Genomic DNA, 20,989 nt, shown 5'->3' with positions numbered 1-20,989 from the left:
AAAAAAACTAAACTGCTCTTGACATATCAAAAAGAAAAAAGCATTGGCAATATCAGAAGTCACATATCAAGTCCCATGCTACTTCTGTAACAATATCTGGGACAGCATCAGTCAAAGAAGGTATATATTTGTTCAGTTCACAATAATCAACTGTCATGCGCCAAGAATTATCACATTTGCGCACAGGCTACACAATTAGGGTCACCACCTCAATCTGTCAAGCCCTGCATGATCTCACTGATCCCTTCACCCCCATCTGGCATTCTGTACTGTTTCAAATTAATTTCCTTTGTAACATGGGGCACCTTCACTTGGAAATCTTGTGTTTCAAATTCCACCTCAGGACCTTCTATTAAATCCTGTGCAAACTGTTTTTCTGTCTGTACATGCCACTTAATAACCATTGCAATCTCCCATAGGCAAACTACATTTTCTCTAACGCTGTTCTGTCCAGTATCTGAATTTAAAAATGACCTTTTCTTTCCCTGCACTGTCCTGTCAAAATCATATTGTTGCATTTCTCTTTTGAAGCAAAATGTATCATTCACCGTCATGTCTAATTTATATCCGCAACCGGTGATCGTTAAGCCTAAAACGTTAGTCTGTTTACTTTCCTGCACATTTCTTTCTGGTTGAAAAACCTCCTCAGAAGAATTAATTAAAACTGTCTGTGTAGCTCGTAGTCTGCATTCTCTGTTACATTTATCACATCTGCATCATTCTGGCTGGTCAAAGTAAACAGCTTCAGAGCCTGGTACACGTTTAATTCTGTCTTCAAAGGTATATTTTCAAACTGGGCATCAACTAGCTCTGTTTTCAACTCACTACGTTCTTTTAGCAAATGCTCACATGTTTGATGCATATAAACCAACACATTTAAAATAACACCGCTGTCTCTGTCTAAAATGTCATAAATCTCCTGCTGATTAACACCCTCCATCGCAACTCCGGAGTCTGTAATCTCGGAGTCCCACGTATCACTGTTATGCTCTGACATCGTACAATCACTTTGCAACTGAAAAATTTTATATGCATTCCTTAACAAACACTTGAAAGGGATCCAGCCCTTTCTGCCTAACATAGCAAGCTATTTATAAGCACTTTTTACAAAACACACTTAAACACACACACACCAATTCTAACACAGCACAATTAGCTCACTTCACGAGCCAACACATCATATGGGCTACCCTCATGCAAATAAATCAATTGATATCTAACAGTCTGCTTTCAATTTCTAAAAAACATATTTCTTCCCCTTTTTAAATCAACGTTCACATCCTGCAACCGATCTCCCCTGGACCAAGGAATGTACCGTCACTTTCCCAGGGAGAGAATATCAGTTCCAAACTTATGGAATATAACATATACACAGCACTTCCTAAGGTGGGCAAACTTTCAACACTCCCCCAAAGGCAAGGCAAGAAAACAATAATTTGCGCATCACTTGTCAGGAGTAAGTAGCACAACTTCCTATAACACAATTACCTGCTAGAAGGGAATTCACCCATCCTTCTACAACATAATACTTGGCCAAGAAGAGTTCACACCACCTGCTACAAGGAAAAGACGAATTGGTATATCTGGGATGTATTTATTTGTAAATAGCACCACACAGTAAGCCAAATGCACCTAACATAGCAGACTCTAACATATCAATAGTATGATTGAAACAAAATCAAGGCAAATATATATGTAGAAATATATATGTATGGATATAAGAATCAGAAAATAAGAAGGAAAGGAAAGAATTCAGAAAAGAATCAAGAGACAGTAGCAGAGACACCTCACCTAATGCTCCATCATTTCACCCCGCTTTGTTCAAGGGGAGTCCATTGCTTGAACCGGGGGCGAAAGCTCAGAGGTGACACCACTTTTTCCATGACAGCACGTCTGCTCCACGGATGAACTTCCACCAGGCCAATGTAGACTCCCCTTTTTAATACACATTCAAAACACAGCGCAGCTTCTAGCAAGCCCGCCCCCTCGTTCTCATGAGAGCCCGTACCAGCTTGCTCTAAGGTCACAGCAACGGTTGATCAGGCCTTTGCTATGGCTATGAGTCAAACCATGTACATTCCTCTGATAAGAACCAGTTCTCTCTAGTCAGTAAAAACAGGAGGAAAGCAAAACATGCCCTCTTCTTCGTGCAGGCACAGAAAATGGCTTCTGCATGAAAATGGAGTTAGTTAAGCCATGCACACAAAGGCCCAAAGCAAGATGGAATCAAAAAGCAAGGAGCACCTATAATTCTCATCCACACAACTTACAAGCACCACTGTACACACAGAAAACTTTGAAGCAAGGTAAAGTCAGAAGGCAGAATGACATTAGACCACGTCAAAACCAATAGGTCAAAGTCATAATTCACCTAACCCAAATAACATTATACACTTAATCCCTCAGTATACAACATTGAGCACATGTGTGCACCACCACCCACAAGACTGCACATCAACATCCCATACCTTCTATTCTTGGAAAGACTATTCCACTAAAAGGCAGAAGAAAAGCAGGCATATGCAAACCCATCCTACATTAAGGCTAAGGTAACATAACACACTTAAGTCAGTACAAAATAGTGGTGGTTGAGGGTCATCATAGGGTGTCAGACCACAAAAGTGGCTCATTCACCACAATTTCACAGGTGGGGACTACTGGGGAAAGACTCATTGGGTGACATTTGGCAAATCCGGTCCCCGTTTGAGGAGTTGCCGACAGAGTACAATTTGGCAGAAACAGAAAGGTTTCGCCACTTACAACTGAGTCACGCACTCAAGATACATCACAATGGGATAACAATTAATGGAGTACATGCCACTGGAGGAAAGGCTTCTGCCAGACCCTATGACGGCAAAGGCCATCTCTCTGACGTAAGAGAAGATCGTACACAACTCCCCGGATCCCCTGGGGCTGCTGAGGGAGGCTTTGGAGGCCAACTTGGGACTGATGGAGGACGGAGATTGAGATGAGGTGCTCCAGAGTCCAAGGGAAGTGGCCATTAGGTCTCATTCAAGACTAGTACAACTAAGAATACTGCACAGGTCCTATTTCTCTAGGTCGCTTATGTATATACTGGGATGCAGCGACTCAGACAAATGTGCTAGGGGCTGCATGACCGAAGGGATCAGTTTTCCACATACTGTTGGAGTGTCCATCTATCCTGGGGTATTGGGGAGAGATTGCAAGGGTTATGGTGGAGGGCACATGGTGGAGGTCCCACTAGAAGTGAGATGGCTTCTCCTGTGTATAAGGGATTAAGAGGTCTGGCCTAAATACCAGAAGAAGTGACTCATGCTGTCTGCTATAATGGCAAAGGAACATAGCCAGGGCTTGGGGTGCAGACCTCCCACTAAACCTGACAACCTGGAAACAACACTTGGATTGGTGTAGTCAGGCAGAGAGAGTTATATATCAAAGCAGAGGCTATTCCAGGAAGTGGGAGAAGGTGTGGGGGAGGTGGGGGAGTACAGAGGGAAGTAGCAGGGTAGCTCATAGGCCAGGAATGATCCCCCTGCTTTTTGACACTCTGTCTCACGCTGACCTGGATGGGGTGTTCCTTTGATGAATGCAGACTATGGGTATCTTGGTGCTCAAGATCTAACACTTGTTGAAGTGTCAAACCCTGTGTTCAATGTAATATTGATAAATCTGTGTACTGTAAAATCACTCACTAGCTACTCTTTTTACAACAGATGGACCGCCCTCCAGGTATAGCATGGTTTCCCTTTCAAAACCCTTCATTAGGTTAACAACACACAAGGTCTCTTCAATTTAATCCAAGCTTTAATAAATAAGGAACATATTATACTAACACATACAGCCTGAACACTGACAACCCTGACTTTCGTTGACAGATTTGGAACAAATACATTTCATTATCAACTCAAACCGATACTGTGGGTTGGTGATTTCTATTTAGTCGTAAACAAGTATCTGGACTGCTCAAACTTTGAGACCTGCATGCACCACTATGCTGTGGCAGCCCTAGCGGACATTATGAACACTAATGGGCTTATATTGCTATGGAGACATAGATTTCCACCCAGCATGGGCATGATTCAACCACTGGCTGGGCCCACATAATGTATGTGGATGGACCAAAGTGGTAGAGCACCTTGAACACACCTTCTCTGATCACTTGTCTGTTAGATTGAAACACCCAAGCCTTAAACTCCCCTTATATTGCATATAAGTCACACTTAAGGTAAACCATGGGTAGCCGATAGGTCCGGGTGAATTGTACTTAAAGGGTTTGGCATGCACTTTAAAATTTCACATCTACTGGTAGTGAATAACACCTAAAAGTGTTTTTCACTACTGTGAGACCTACTTCTCTCATAGGATAACATTGGGTTGCCTTATTACATTAAAAAGTGGTAAGTTTTAATTGGGACCTGGTAGCCAATTCATGTTTGTTATCTATGAAATTGAAATAAAAAAATCTCTTCAGCAGTAAAGTCAGATTTTTACATTATTGTTTTGGAAATGTCACTTTTAGAAAATTGCCATTTTCCTGCCCTTAGCCCTTTTGTGTCTGCCGCCTGTCTTGGGTCACATGACTGGACGTAACTGACAGACTTTGGGCCCGAATCACAGAACTAACTTAATACAAAATCCTAATCCTACTACCATTTTGGTATTCACAGAAGGCACTTACTCATTTTGGTATTCACAGAAGGGACTTACTCTTTTGGTATTCACAGAAGGCACTTACTCATCAATGAGTAAGTGCCTTCTGTGAATACCAAAATGAGTAAGTGCCTTCTTTGAATACCAAAATGAGTAAATGGTAGTAAATTTAGGATTTTGTCTTAAATTAGTTCTGTTAATCAGGCCCTTTGTGAATTCCTCAATGTCACACAATGGAGGGATTAGTTGCAATTGATTGGTCCATCTGTTGGTAGGATGGGGGTGGGGAGAGCTGAGCATAGCCCCACTTGCAAATGAATAGACTGTGCTTTGACTTCACACAAAGGACTATCACATCCACATTGTCACTGCAGCCAGCTTGGAGCGAGGGCAGGGAAGTCAAGACATTCTATACACTTCAAAGACTTTCTAGAAGTTTCTCCCATCTCCCAGAGGAAAGACATGTGGTTTAAAAAAAGGATAATCAGTCTCACTCCTGGACCCGCAGAACAACTCTCAGAGGACTGTCTGCTGCTGTGACCTAATGTGAACTCTGCAAGACTGCTTTACTGTACATAGAAGGACTGCTTTTCTGCCTGGGGCCTTCCTTTAGTCCTCAGAGGCCAGCCCGGCTGTTTGAGCCCTGCATCTTCACCTGAACCAGAGTGGCTCCAAGGGCTACTAAGCAGGCCACCTGTTCAGAACCACAGAGACATAAAAGGCTCCCACCATCTTGAAAACGCACCTGGACCCAGCCTGTTTGAGGGCTGAACCCCCAAGTTGTGTCCCACCAGTCTAGACCCTTGACTGCGGTACTAAATGTTCCCAGATAGCCAAAATTAAAAACTGAGGACTTTTGTAGCTAAAAACTTCTTTGAGCATCGAGAGTAGACCTGGATCAACCTACTTGTGTATCTGTCCATAGTGCATTGCCGGTCGGCCTGACTTTGCAGCTGTTCCCGTTACGTTCTTCTCTGCAGCTGCAAATCTTGTAGGTCCTTCACCAATGGCCCCTCGAACTGTCTTAGGCTACAAACTCCTGTCTCTTCCCACTGGAGATTTTCGACTTCCAAAAAAGTGACCAAGTCTGGACATAGAAATCTTCACCACGACTTTGACCCAAGGCTCCCCAAGGACAACTCTTCCTCCTTGGATACCACCTGCAGCCTTGCCCCACTGAACTTTATCTTCTCAGAGCATTTTTCTCAAAATTTCTCCATCCAAAGGTAAGCGATTACTGGACCCAATACACTTCTTGTATCCGAACTGTGCTTCATCGCAGTCAGTCACATTTTTCGACTTTGACCCAGTCTCAAACGACTAGATGTCAGCATTAATGCTTTCATTTTTTAGGTGCTCATTTTTACTAAAAACTTTAAAAATTCATAACTCTGGTTCTATGAATTCGATTTTTGTTGTGTTGGTGTCAAATAATTTATTACAATTTGCTCTAGTTTTCTAAATTGGTGTGGGATTTTTCTTATGTTATTTTTTCACTTTATTGCTATTTGTGTGCTGCATAAATACTGGAAACATTGCCTGTAAATTTAGCCTTACTGCTTTTTCTGCTAAGCTACCCAGAGTTAAGCATAGGTTTATTTAGGTGTTTCTTGTTGTTCATCCTGTAAGGGATTGTGGCTGTTGCTTGAACAGGACTCACACTCTAATCAACCAACAATCCAATTTCACTCACCACTCAAAGCACTGTCAGGTATTATGATAAAGTGTAATAAAGCTACAATCTTACCACTAACGGCAGGCAGGGTTATGTACTGGATTCCCCTTCCCTGTAGCTCAACGTCAGACAGATTCCTCGGAGTGTGGATTGGTTGGGACAAACCCACAGCTATTGCCGAACAATACGGGGTGACTTTGGCAACAGTTCCCTATATCCCTGATTGTCCTTATGAAAATAATAGTTTTGCCCAAGCTGCTATATTTGTTTTGTATTGTCCACATTCCCCTGAATCAGCAATTCTTCAAAACACTTGACTGGGTGGGCAAACAACCTAGAGTCAGTTGGAAGATACTGGCACTGCCTTGTCATCAAAGGGGTCTGTTGGTGTCGGACAATGAGCTATACTGTTACCGTGCCTAGGCTCATTTTGGCTGGCTGCATCCACCCCGTACATGACAAACTTGGAGATAGAACACGGGACAGCACACCCACTTCCACTGGTTGCAATGATTGAAAAAGCTTCCCACCATAGCCATGCTGAGATTAACTCAGTGGTAAGCACCCATACTCTGACCACAACACCGAATGGATCGCATCCCTCCTTTCACACTGGCCGGGTGCGCCCCCCTAGCGCGGAGGCAGAGAGTAATCTCGCCAGGTTAGACACAACAGGATTGCATGAGCAACGACGTCCCCGACCCGCCCCCAGTCTACATCCCCACTGCGTATACTAACACGACCTACCTCGGCGCGCATACCCTGGCACACACTTCACGGTTTGTGGTTTCCCCCTCCCTAGTTCTGTCTCTGTTAAATGATTATATCAGAAGAAAAACCTAAAAAAACCCAGATCTAAGTCACCCTGTGTCGTTACCGCTGCCCCACCCTGACGCGGCCGGCCCCACATGGGGTTGTAGGCGGCTTGCTGTGTATTTTGCCCCACCCCCCCCTACGTGCCACCTAGCACTGTTACTTTGGCCCTGCCGGCCCGAAGGGATGTAGGCAGGGGTTGAGCTGTACGACTGATGATACCAATAAAGACCTTGTTTGTTAAAAAAAAAAAAAAAAAAAACTCAGTGGTAAGCACCCAACTAGTTTAAAATGGGTTTCTCCAAACACTGGCATGCCCTACACTCTACTCCTAAAGCAGCCCCTTAATCAAAATCCACTAACACAACTTACCGGAGAGAGATCCATTTTTCAGAGACTACAAAAATGGGGGCACACAAGATTAGGGATATCTTTCTGGACACTCAAATCTTAGACTATTTGGCTTTCATGGGTGGGGAGGATTCCTCTGTACTTGACACTTTTACATAACTTCGATTCCTGGCATTATATAAGGAGTACTACCTGTCTTTTCCTCAGGAACCCTTTTCCTGTAAAATACTAATGCTGCTTATTACTACCCAATCTAGTAAGCTTATAGAGAACAGGAAGTTATTCATAATGCAAGTTGAGTCTTTAGTTGTGGTGCCCAATGTAAGGGCACAATGGGAAGCAGACCAGGGGAGCGTGATCCCAGACAATGAATCATTAACACCCCATGTAGTTAGTGTACAGTGGTTTACCTGCATAGCTCTAGTGACATAACCTTGGGGAAGGAATGGGCTCCATGCTGTGCAAACCTGGCTAAAAGATCTTTTATACTGTCATAACCAGTTGAAATCCTACTACTCCATAAGTCCACGGGCCAGCAGACCCACGACTATCTTAGGCCTGGTACAGGCATTCTTGTTAACATACGAGCAATCATGCCCTGAACAAGCAGGGTGGCCGAGGATAACATATGGAGGGGTGCTGGCCTGATGTGGGCAGCCCAGATTACCGATAACAGTGTGTTTTTTAATAAGATATGTGCGGTCTGTTCGACTATTTGTGACAAATAACCCACACTTTGAGCTGCTCATTTCCACACCACTATCCAGAGGTTGTGGCTAGTGCTTTGGGAAGCTGATTGTAAAATAAAATTTTGTCGGTTACCATTAACGGCTTTGGAGAAATCGTGGGCTGCATGTATGTACATTGAAGTTTTTAACATTTTGTAAAAAAGTTTAAAAAGAATATATGTGCCCTTCACCGAACTGTCGCCTCTTACAGTCCCTGGACATCTTTTAGCCAGTATCATTCTTGGAGGATAGTATATATGCGTGATATTATGGTGTAGGGTCTCTACAGGTTTCAGTTTGGCCTTCTATTTCTTCATTATATTATAGTCTATTAGAAATATTGTCTTTCTGCAATTAGGCGTTTTCATGTTCTCAAAGCACGAGTGGCAATGGCAGTGTTCTAAGCCATTGATTTGACTTATTTGCAGACAGTTGTGTAACATCCCAAATTATGATTTGGCGTCAGTATACACAAGAGGCCCCGAGTTGTTGGCGAATACAGATGGTTGTTGGCCAAAGAATTGGTACATTTACACATATCGTCATCATATGAAGATTGTGATGAAGAAAAGGGACAAAGGGACAAAGTGATAACGCACCAGTTATATATTAAGGACATGCATGGTTGCCCGTTAACCTGACATGACACACCCTCCTAATAGAAAGACTTTGATAAAGATTATCACTCAGTGCAATGAAAATTAACCGTAAGTATTCAGATTCAAATAGGAATTTATTTATCCTTATTCAAGGGACTGGACCAATGAGATATTTAGGTTTACCTGCAAATCAAACTCGGCACATTGCATCTTCCCTGTACGTAAAGTTGATTGACTTTTACAAATAAATATCTGCTAAGATTATGTTACACATTATCGTGAACTCAGTGATACAAATCGCAACACAATTTAATTTGTTCTTTTCACATTTTTCCAAAACTGCAGTTGGAGAAAATCAATGCGGAGAATAAACGCTTGTCCTACCTTGTGAGTATTTATTTGCATTTTAAAATAATATTTAGTCTGGGGTTAAAATTGAAGTTGGAACTGTGTCTTGGTCGCAATTGCACTGTAGGTACTTTACTGGCATTGCCAACCTATCACTTCCATCTGTGTAATATGCTAACAGCTTCTGAAGTAAAGGTCTTCTCATCCAGAGTCTGGCCTCTGTAAAGGATTCTGGTGTACTCTATAATGTTCAATATTTTGAAGTGCGTCTGTTTCTCTTTTAAATCCTAATTATCACTCCTATCCCAACTCCTTCTCTCCTCTCATTGGACAGTACAGGAGCAGATGCATAACCCTTACGAAACAAGCCTTAAGAAATGTGATCCTGTAGGCATGTTATAATCTAGAGCTTTAGTGTCTTTTTTTCATTATTTGAAATTTGTGTAGTGTATCTTTTCAGAGTGGGGCTTTTTATTGGTTTTAGCCATACAACAATACTCAGTAACGTAGGATGGTGTTGAAACCACTTTAAACTTTCCAATATAAAATAATGTGTTTTTTTCAATAATTTGTTTTTATATCATAGCAATTGGCATTCTGGGACTTAGGCCATCAGTACTATGGTTGTCAGAGGTTCCATCTGCCCGATTACAATAGGACGGGCGTGCTGGCAGTCGTAAAATGCCTTTTTCTACAGTGGCTTGTGCTGTAGTCCAGGAAAAGAGCCGCAGCACAAGCCGCTGTATGAAAAAGCACTTTGTGCACATCAGTGCACCGTGTGCCAAGCACCCAATTGGATCCTTGATCCGGTAGAGGCGGCGGTCTATCTCTGCGACCACTACACTTCAACTGCCCTCATTGTAATCCGGTGGTTGGACTGTTGCCCTGGATGCCAGTGAGACCACCACTAACAACCTGTCAGTTGCAGTCCCACCGACATCCAAATTAGGCCGTAAGGGGCACATGCATCAACATAAGGAATTGCAATTCCCTAATAGCGATTTTTTTGAAATAGCTGTTTAGGAATCGCAATTCCTGATGAATGTAGGAATTGCAAAAAAAATAGCGATTCGCAATTAAGGAATAGCTTCCCATTCAATCCTATGGAACTAGAGGCCCATAGGAATCACAAATGCGAAAATGCCGCTTGCAAAGGGGCAGATTCTGCCAACCTGCCCCTTTGCTATCTGTAGAATGATACATGTGCCCCTTAGTTTCGTTCGTAGGGGTATGCAAACTGTTCGTACTTTCTGTTTGCGTAGTAACACTAAATTATACAAACATTATATCTGGCTTTTGTGTGCTATTTTTCAGCACAAAGTGCATCTTTATTTTGATTTCTTTTGTACCAAAATATAGCTGAAAATGCAGAAGTGCAGCGAACTGCATCTGCTTGCATTGTGTCTGTCCGCATTGTTCCTTTGCTCCCACGATAGGACTGTACAGCCAAATGACCCCCAATTACACCATGTGGTGTAATGTCTTAATTTTGCGGAAAAAAATGTGTAATGACAGAAATTAAGCAAATTGCACAGGTGTAATCGAAATCCCACTTGGGCCTAATTTCTACGAATATAGAATATACTCTTAAATTTCACAGCATAAGAAGGGCTATTGATACATACATATCTAGGACTGACTGAAAGTGGCTGTTGGACTTGGCCCTTTGTGGCAGGTTCACCCCTGAACTTTTTGCCTTAAGCTCTGACATAGTGGTAGTGATTTTAGGCCTCCGAGCACCTTAGCACTGTGGCCCAGTGTAAAGTGCGTGCGCACTCTGAGTGCATGTGGTGAGATTGGGCTGCCCTCCCATAGGAATGCATGGGTGATATGTGTATCCATGGTAATTTCTGGTATGAGAGGAGTGCAGGGGCGAGTTTAGTATGTATGATCTCGTGAGAATGAATGCTGCGCAATGGTGTGCGCAGATTTATGGTGACTGGTGGAGAAATACCACTTTTAGAAGTTTGCATTTCTGTGTGCCGTGTGTCTGCCTGCCTGATGTGAATTGCATGTCTGGCTTGTGATTGACAGGAGCTGAGAGGTGTGGGTGACTCCAGGAGACAGGGTGAGTCAGCCCAGGGATAAATAGAGAGATCTGCATGTAGATGCGAGGGCGGAGCTGCACCTGACACCTGACTCCACCCCCTGTGGTGTGTCTGATCACTGAGCCCCCACCTGACAAAGGGGAGAGGAGCCGAGCAAAACAAAGTGCTTCAAATCCCCCCTAAACCAGTCCTGACTGGTATCCCCAAACCCTGTGCTGTGACACAAAGGGAAGAGTGATATAAATATAGGGGCTGTGACCCCATGAGAATGTCCAGTGTGCTGTATTTGTGCTGTTCCCACTGGGGTGTGCTGCTGCTGGGGCCCAGGGGGAGGCTGCCAGGAGGGCTTGCCTCCCTGGGCCCTGCATTGCCCCTTTATCTTTGAAAAGGACTCTTCTGGAGCTCTATGTGCCTCATGAGCGCTGTGCTGGATTCTCATTTTGCCCAGAAAAGGAGCGAACTGGCTTTGCAGCGCCGTGCTGCATTGAGGGAGAGAGAGGGAGTCCCTAGCGTGGGGACTTCCCCGTGATCCGTGGTTGCGTGTGCCCACCCTGCTTATTATTTTATTTGGGTGGTGGGTGCCACCCCACATGGCCGCTTTTGCTGTTGAATAATGCCCACCCCGCGTTTTCGGCGTTCGCGGGTGCCCACCCCGCCTCTGAGCTGGGAAAACGATCACCACCGCAGCCAGGAGGAAGTCAGGCAACATGGTGCCTGATGGCGGGCGGGACTTCCGGTTTTTCGAGGGAAGTCCCGCGCACGCCACTGGTGAGGAGGGGGCCGGCCGACTGATGTGAGCACTGTAGCCTGGGTCTCCCGTGAGCAGATGGGAACCCCGGCAAGGAAAGGAGGACGGGAGCCTACCTCGCCTCCACATGCACCGCGGTACAGTCCCGAGTCCCAGGAGAGGACCCAGGTGAAGGGAAAAGGTGGCAGAGGCCGCCGATGGCAGCACGGGACTCCCAGGAGGGAAGGGAGGCCCCACGCCGCGAGCAGAAAACAAGCAAAGTGCTACCGGTCCTCAGCGGAGAGAGGATAGCCCTGCCTTCGCCTGTCCCGGTGAGTGCTACGAGTCTGAGCGGCCCCGCCTAGCAGCGGGCCGCTCCAACGTTTGGGTGGCATGTTCCTTTGGTGAAAGAGAGCCCCAGTGGGCCCCAGAGTTGTATGGGCAAAGCGAGGCGCATTGTTGGTGCCTGGGCAGTCCCGCAAGAGAGCGGGCCGCCCAACAATGGTGGCTTGCTTTGAGAGCCAAGGGGGGTCCAGAGGGCACAGATGTGGCGGGGACCTCCTTTTGGAGTGATGTCACAGCTACACCGCAGTAGCGGGCAGTTGACACGTGGGCACAGTTGTTCGTAGGGCCCTGAGGGGCCCATGCCCATTTGGCCACCTTGTGTGAGAGAGTCCCTGAGAGGGACAGAAGAGGCACCGTGGTGCCAGGCCTTATCTGATTCACAGCTGCCCAGGAAGTAGTGGGCAGCTGCAACGTTTAGGCCATTCATTCTTTGGGGGTATTATTGAGAGATGAGATAGGAGTGAGATGCACTCCTGTGCCCTAGCGCAATGGCGAACTTTGAGACTCTGCTACATTGGCAGCTGCCCTGACATTGTGGACATAGGGCACTTTGAGCCCCCTTGTAGAAGGCAACTTGGCCAGGGGGACTGTGAGGGTAATAGGGCGCCAGGCCCTAATGTGGTTTATGTGGTGCTAGGAAATGTGATTCATGTACTATGATTTATGCACCCTGTTTTATGCATATGCGTTTATGTGTGAGGTTATTGTCTAATGCGTTTAGATTTATGAGGTTATTGCATAATATGTTTATGCCAGTGAGATTATCTCCTAATGTGAGTTATGCTTAGGAGGTTTGGGTCTAATGCGTTTAGACTTATGAGAGGGTTGCATAATGTGTTTATGCTGGTGAGGTTGGCGCAGAATGTATATCACGCCTAAATATGACCTAGTGCCAGGTGGTGCCATGTTTATTATGTGAGTACTATTCTAATGTGTTATGAGACTACAAAGGCTATTTTTTTATATAACCTTGTGTGGAGTTCCTTTTGCAGTGTGCCTGGGATGTTGTTGCTGTGTGCGTGCGAAATGCCTTACACATTGCCACCGGGATAAGCCTGACTGCTCGTGCCAAGCTACCAAGGGGGTGAGCAGGGGTTATCTTTGGTGTGTAACTCCCTTGCCCTGACTAGAGTGTTGGGCTCTGCCTGGCTTTGGCGCAAGCCTTAGCCAACCAGAGATCCCATTTCTAACAGTGGCCCACATGGCAATTAGCAGTTGAAAGGTCATAATTAAAAACCTATGTATGAAGCACAGGCAATTCAGAAATATGATGATGAATAGTGGCAAGCGCCATATAAAAAATAACACATTTTAACAACAAATAAACATAAGTGAGATACACAAGCTTTGTCATTCTTAACAGTATGTTTCTAGGTTAGGTAATGCTGGCAGTGGGAAGTTGGATTAAGATGGGCAGGGATTCCGCAGTCCACATTTTTTTACCTGTATCGACGTTGAATCATTTCTATTAGTGCATACAAAGGTGAAGCTAGAATTATGTTGTGAGAGCTCTGTTGATATTTGTGCTTGGAATACAGTGCAATACAATAAGTCGGAATCTGAAAGAAACACGTTAGTTAGATTCTTCACCTTAGAATATCCCCAGGCGTCAGGCTGGATCCGGAAGATTTTTTGTAGCAATACCCCGTGCGCGTCGCTAGGCGTCGTCTGCGGCTCCGCGTCTGTCGTCAGCGTCGTGTGCCGGGATGACGTCGTCAGAGTACTTAGACGCCGCCCTCGCACGCTGACGTCAGTTCTTCTTTTTCCGTGCCAGTAAGCGCCGATCCGGGAGAGCTTACCCCTAGTCATTTTTTGACTAACTTTTTGAACCCTTTTTGGTCATCGACTCGACTATGGTGCCGGTAGCATGCCTGGTTTTAAGGCCTGTGACGCCTGTCATCGCTTGATGTCGGTGACAGATCACCATCGCCGGTGCCTGTACTGTTTGGGAGCCGACCACGACGCGGAGTCGTGCCTGGATTGCCAGGCCTTGACGTCGAAGGCTAGGCGGGAGCGGTCCCGTAAGCTACTCGAGCTTCGGCACTCGGCTCCGCGCCACTTTCGGTCCTGGTCCAGGAGGAGGTCCAAGGACCGGTCGCGGAGTCGAAGCCATCATCATCGCTCGTCTGGGTCGTCTGGTAAGTCCAAACACTCCAAACATTCTAAGAAGTCCAAGAGACGACATCGCTCTTCGGACTCCCCTCGCCGGTCGCGCGATCCGGCTGAGGGTCCGAGTGGTTCCACCACCGCGGCTCCGCCGGAGCCACAGGAGTCGTGTCCGCCCCCATACTGACGCGACTCCGACGGAGGTCAGTGCCTTCCTCATGGCCATGAGGAGCCAGGCTCCGCCGTCGACGCCTGCTGGCGCGTCTTCGGGCCCCGCAGGTTCGACTGGGCGACTTCGCATGCCGGCGGCTCTGGCCCCGGCGCCGTCGACGGCTCAGGCCCCGACACCGCAGGTCCCCAAGAGATCCAGGCCTGGATCTCTGCCGGTGCCGGTCGACCTCACAACGCCTCCTATGCCGGCACCGACACCGGTTCCACCACCGACGCCGTCATTCCCCAGTTTAGCCCCGGTCCGGACCCGGCGTCGGTGCGGCGCCGTCCGACGCCGGCGCCGATGGGTGACCGGTTCATCTACCGTCCGGCTCCGATCATTCCTCCCGTTTATCGGGAATCGGATGACGAGGGCGACTGGGAGGGGTCTGAGGACCCTCTGGCCGCACAGGCCCAACTTTCCCAGGACTGGGCAGAGGAATTGGGGGATGCCAGCGGTCTGGATAACTCCCCAGACGCTGGTTTCATCTCTCCTCTGACTGTGTCCTCGGAGGAGGGAGCAGCTTTTTCTGTGGTGCTGCGCAAGGCGGCCGAAGCCCTTGGGTTGGAGTTGTCTGCTGTGGCAGTGAGGACGAACGTCCTCACCGAGATCCTACAACCGACAGCAAGCTCCACTGAGCCTCTGCTGCAGTTTAATGAGGCCCTCATAGACGTTCTACAGGGCACTTGGTCCAAGCCCTCCACAGTCCCTCCTGTGGACCGGAACGTTGCCTGGCGCCACCGCCCTGCTCCGGGCGACCCCAGTTTCCTCTTTCAACACCCCACCCCGAGAGCCTGGTTATCCAGGCCTCAACCTCCCAATCCTCCTTCCCGTCCGCTCCTCCGGATCGGGAATCCAAGAGCCTCGAACAGTTTGGCAAGAAACTGTTCTCAGTCCTGAGTTTGGGACTGCGGTCCTTACATACCGCTTGCCTTTTGGATCGTTATTCCCACTCTCTGTGGGATGTGGTGGAGGACGTGCTGCCCCTGTGTCCGGAGGAGGCCCGGACACGGCTCACCCAAGCACTTGCAGATGGGCGAGATGCAGCACGGCATGCCATCAGGTGTGGACTTTACACCACGGACTCGCTAGGTCGGGCGATGAGCACCACGGTGGCGCTTCGGCGTCACGCCTGGCTGAGATCCAGGGGATGTCCAGAGTTCCCTCATGGACATGCCCTTTGATGGCACTCGCCTTTTTGGTGAGAAGGCGGACAGTGCGCTGGCTCGGTTCAAGGACTCCCGGGCCACGGCCAAGTCCTTGGGTCTCTCGGCCCCGCGGCCGCAACTTCCGCCTTTCGCCCCTTTTGTGGGCAAGGAAGGGGCCTCCTCACGTCCGCCCAGCCACTGGCCGCAGAACCAACCTGCACGTGGTCGCGGGCGTGGCTTCCGCCGAGGCGGAACTGGAGGACAACGTGCCGGTCAGTCCACATCCACCCCGGCAGCATCCGCCTCAAAGCCCTCCTAGTCCGAGTTTCAGGCCCATTCCACGCCAGTGGGCGGCAGAGTTCGCCATCACCTACTCCACTGGCGCACCATCACGTCGGACAGGTGGGTGCTGCAAATTGTCCGAAGGGGCTTCTCCCTCCCCTTCGAGACGACCCCTCCAGCCATGCCACTACAAAACCACCGTATGTCGGGGGATCATTTGCATCTTCTACGGGAGAAAGTATCGGCCCTCTTGGCCAAAAGGGCTGTCGAGCGCGTTCCTGGTCCAGAAGTAGGTCGTGGTTGTGATTCCCACTACTTTCTGGTTCCCAAGAAGGCAAAGGGGGCCTGCGCCCAATCTTGGACCTCAGGAGCGTGAACGTCTTCCTTCGAAAAGAACGGTTCAAGATGCTAACGTTGGCTCAGGTTCTAGCTGCCCTAGACCCGGGAGACCGGATGGTAGCATTGGACTTGCAGGACGCTTATTTCCACATCCCCGTCCTGCCGGCCCACCGGCGTTACCTGCGGTTCACGGTGGGTCAGGAGCACTTTCAGTTCACCGTGCTCCCCTTCGGACTCACCAGTGCCCCTCGGGTGTTCACGAAAGTGATGGCGGTGTTCGCAGCTCATCTGCGCAGATCAGGGGTTCCAGTCTTCCCCTATCTCGACGACTGGCCGTTGCAGGCGGGCTCGCCCCAGTAAGTCATCTCCCACCTCCATACTACGGCCGACCTCCTGCATTCGCTGGGGTTCTACATCAATGTGCCGAAGTCGCACCTGAGTCCCTCTCAGAAGCTCCTCTTTATCGGAGCGGTTCTCGATTCGGCGCTATTCCGGGTCTATCCGCCGGAACAGCGGGTCCGGGATATTTAGGCTGTGATTCCCATCTTTCGGCCTCTATCCCGGGTTTCGGTCAGGTTGGTGCTGCGGCTTCTGGGGCTGATGGCCTCCTGCATCCTGTTGGTACCTCACGCCAGGTGGCGGATGCGGGCTCTGCAGTGGGACCTGAAGTTTCAGTGGGCCCAGCATCGAGGCAACCTGTCCGACCATGTCTTGATCTCGGAGGGCACTGCGAAACAGCTGCAGTGGTGGCTCACGAATCGCGATTGGGTCAGCGGCAGATCCCTCTCCCTACCCCAACCGGAGCATGTAGTAGTGACGGATGCGTCCCTCCTGGGATGGGGGGCCATGTGGGAGAGGCGGAGATCAGAGGCCTCTGGTCTCCGGCGGAGACTCGGCTCCATATCAACCTTTTGGAGCTGAGAGCGATCCGACTTACACTGAAAGCCTTCCTTCCCTCTGTCCGGGGAAGTGTTGTGCAGGTGTTCACGGACAACACCACCGCCATGTGGTATTGCAACAAGCAGGGCGGGGTGGGGTCGTGGGCCCTTTGTCAGGAGGCTCTGCGCCTCTGGACATGGCTGGAACATCAGGGCATCACTCTGGTGGTTCAACATCTGGCGTGCTCTCTGAACGCCAGAGCGGACGAACTCAGCCACCGGTGCATGATGGATCACGAATGGCGTCTGAACTCGGACGTGGCGCAAGGTCTCTTTCTACAGTGGGGAGAGCCTTGGTTAGATCTATTCGCCACCGAAGAGAACACGCAATGTCAGCAGTTCTGCGCGTTGGAATTTCCAAGATGGCACTCGCTCGGAGACGCTTTTTGTCGCGAGTGGAGTTGCGGTCTGTTGTACGCCTTTCCGCCCATACCACTTCTGCCCAGAGTGCTGAAGAAGATCAGGCGCGACCGGGCCCAAGTCATCTTAGTGGCTCCGGATTGGGCACGAAGGTACTGGTATCCCGAGCTACTCAGTATGTTCATCGATCCCCCGATTCGACTGCCTCTTCAGGAGGACCTTCTGTCGCAGCAGCAGGGGACAGTCCTCCACCTGAACCTGTCTAGTCTCCACCTCCATGCGTGTAGATTGAGCGACGGCAGTTGATGCCATTTGACTTGCCTCCTGAAGTCTGTGATGTGATTCTGGCAGCCAGGCGTCCCTCCACAAAGACGGTATACGCCTGCCGGTGGAATAAATTTGTGGCATGGTGCACAGCAAAGGCTGTGGATCCCCTTTCCTCCCCTCTTTCTGAGGTTCTCCTCTTTCTTTCTTCTTTCTTTGGCCCAGCAGGGCTCTGCTCTGGGCACCTTGAAAGGTTATCTTGCTGCAATCTCTGCTTTCTTACGGCTGCCTGATCAGCCTTCTCTTTTCAAGTCCCCTATTGTTTCATGCTTTTTCAAGGGCATTACTCATTTGTACCCGCCTATCCCTTTCGTAATGCCTCAGTGGGACTTGAACCTCGTTCTCACTTATCTGATGTGCGCTCCCTTTGAGCCCCTTCACAACTGTCCCATTCGTCTTCTGACTCTGAAAACGGCTTTCCTGGTGGCTATCACCTCCGCTAGGCGGGTGAGTGAGCTCCAGGCTCTGTCCATCAAACCTCCCTTCCTTTCGGTTCATCCGGATAAGGTTGTCCTCCAGACACGTCCTTCTTTCCTTCCTAAAGTCGTGACTTTCTTTCACATCGGGCAATCGGTCACGTTGCCCACCTTCTTCCCGCCTCCGCATCCTTCAAAAGGTGAAGAGAGGGTCCACCGTCTGGACCCAAAACGTGCGCTGTCTTTTTATTTGGACCGCACAAAAAAGTTCCGGGTGGACGACCAACTTTTTGTTGGATACGTAGGGGCTAAGAAGGGTAAAGCCGTACACAAGCGGACCATCTCGCGGTGGGTCGTGTTGTGTATTAAACTCTGCTATTCTTTGGCGAAGAAGGTCCCTCCTGTTGGGCTCAGAGCCCATTCCACCCGGGCCACAGCCGCAACTACTGCTTTGGTAAGGGGAGTCCCTTTGCAGGACATCTGTCAGGCGGCGACGTGGGCTTCACTACACACGTTCGCCAGACATTATTGCCTGGACAGTCAAGTCCGGAGAGATGGCCACTTTGGCCGTTCTGTTCTCCAGGACTTTCTGGTGTGATCTTGGTTCGCAGACCCACCTCCGGGGTTGGTATTGCTGGGGTATCTATTCTAAGGTGAGGAATCTAACTAACGTGTTTCTTTCAGATGAACAAGTTACTTACCTTCGGTAACAATGTATCTGTAAGAAACATTAGTTAGTTAGATTCCTCACCGACCTACCCAGCCTCCCCGTTCTGCGAACCGACATCTAGGATTAAGGATCTTCCCTCCAGGGCCCTAGTTTTTTGGCACCAGTGTCAGTCTCTTGCATGGCTCAGCGTCCCTGGCGCGGAAAGCTATGTCCAAGAACTGATGTCAGCGCGTGAGGGCGGCGTCTAAGTACTCCGACGATGTCATCCCGGCGCACGACGCCGACGACGGACGCGGAGCCGCAGACGACGCCTAGCGACGCAAGGGGTATTGCTACAAAAAATCTTCCGGATCCAGCCTGACGCCTGGGGATATTCTAAGGTGAGGAATCTAACTAACTAATGTTTCTTACAGATACATCGTTACCGAAGCTAAGTAACTTGTTCTTTAAGTGCATTGTGAAAGTTCAGCAAATTTCCCAATCCCAGTAGAATAGTGTATGATGGAAATCAGGACAGAGATGTATGTGAGGGTTCTACTGATGACTGGGTACGGGGACACCTTTACATGGGGTAGGGCGAGACCAAGTTGAATCTTCGGCTGTCTTTGAGATGTGATGCTTAACATTTTTCAGTGGTAAACTTAAAAACAGCTGTTTACCCAATTATTCACTTTGGATTGTGGACAAACCATACAATGAAGCATTGCTTGCCCACCACAGTTTAAGGGCCAGATGTACGACCCTTTTTTGAGGCCGCAAACAAGAGATCCTCCTGTTTGCAACCACAAAAAAGGGTAAGGGCATGTACATATGCAATTTTGCGAGTCACTGACTCGCAAAATAGCATTTACAACTCCCGCTATTAGCAAGGGGCATCCCTTCCTAAAAGCGAGTCACCATGCCATGTGCAATTGTTTTGCGACCGCATTTGCGGTCGCAAAATGCTTACAGTTTACCACCAACTGCAAGTAGGTAGTAAACCACTCGCAAACAGGAAGGAGTCTAGAGAGGACCCCTTTCCATTTGTGAGTATGTGAGAAAATATTTTTATAAGCAGGCAGTGGTCCCAGGGACCGCTGCCTGCCCTCAAAGAAATGAAACTGAAAAGTTGCATTTTTCTTTTTAAATGCAGCCCGTTTTCCTTTAAGGAAAACGGGCTGTATTAAAAAAAAAAAAAGACTGCTTTATATAAAAGCAGTCCCAGACATGGTGGTCTACTGACCCCAGCAGGCCACCATCCCTGGGAGTGCTAGCCATTCCCAATGGGGTCACAAATTGCGACAGCCTCATGAATATTCATGAGGCATGCAATATGCGACCCCATTGGGAATCGCAAACATTGTCTGGAACATTGTTATACATCCTAATTTGTAAGTCGCAAAATGCGAGTCGCAAATGCAACGCAATTTGAGAATCGCAAATTGGTGGGTCGTACATCTGGCCCTTAGAGTTTTACACTCTTGCAGGGCGTATATAGTGGATCCATTTGAACCGGCATTTCTCAGAGGTAGGGGCCAGATGTACGCCCCATTTATGCATGCGCATGCTAAAATACCAATGGGCCATGTCCAAACCCTATTTATCGAGTTGCAATCTATTAGGATTTGCGACTCTCTTTTAGGAAGGGGCGTTCCAAGGGCGTCCCTTCCTAATAGCGACTCGCTACCCTATGTAAGAATGTTTTGCAATCGCAATTGCGGTCGCAAAACACTCGAAATTTACTTCCCTCTTCAAGAGGGTGGTAAAGCACCCCTTCCCCTTTGTGAATGCAGGGGAAAATATATTTTAGGGGCAGGCAGTGGTCCCAGGGGCAACTACCTGACCTTAAAAAATGAAACAAAAAGTTTCATTTTTCTTTTTTTAAAACACCTTTATTTAAAAGCAGATCCAGGCATTGTCTGCTGAGCCCAGCAGGCCACCATACCTGGG

At 48.3% G+C, this 20,989-nt stretch overlaps 1 protein-coding gene across 1 annotated transcript in view; it reads left to right on the top strand.

The window, feature by feature from the left end:
* LOC146805184 (uncharacterized) overlaps positions 1-20,989 on the top strand; it is a 1,401,767-nt gene that overhangs the window by 179,753 nt on the left and 1,201,025 nt on the right. The window contains exon 3 of the mRNA XM_085622379.1: positions 9,144-9,185. Within this exon, the coding sequence (XP_085478505.1) occupies positions 9,144-9,185 (42 nt within the window). The remainder of the gene's footprint in view (positions 1-9,143; positions 9,186-20,989) is intronic.

This window comes from Triturus cristatus, chromosome 8 (genome assembly GCF_964204655.1).
Source record: "Triturus cristatus chromosome 8, aTriCri1.1, whole genome shotgun sequence".
Classification (NCBI taxonomy): domain Eukaryota; kingdom Metazoa; phylum Chordata; class Amphibia; order Caudata; family Salamandridae; genus Triturus; species Triturus cristatus.
This window is presented reverse-complemented; position numbering and strand designations above follow the sequence as displayed.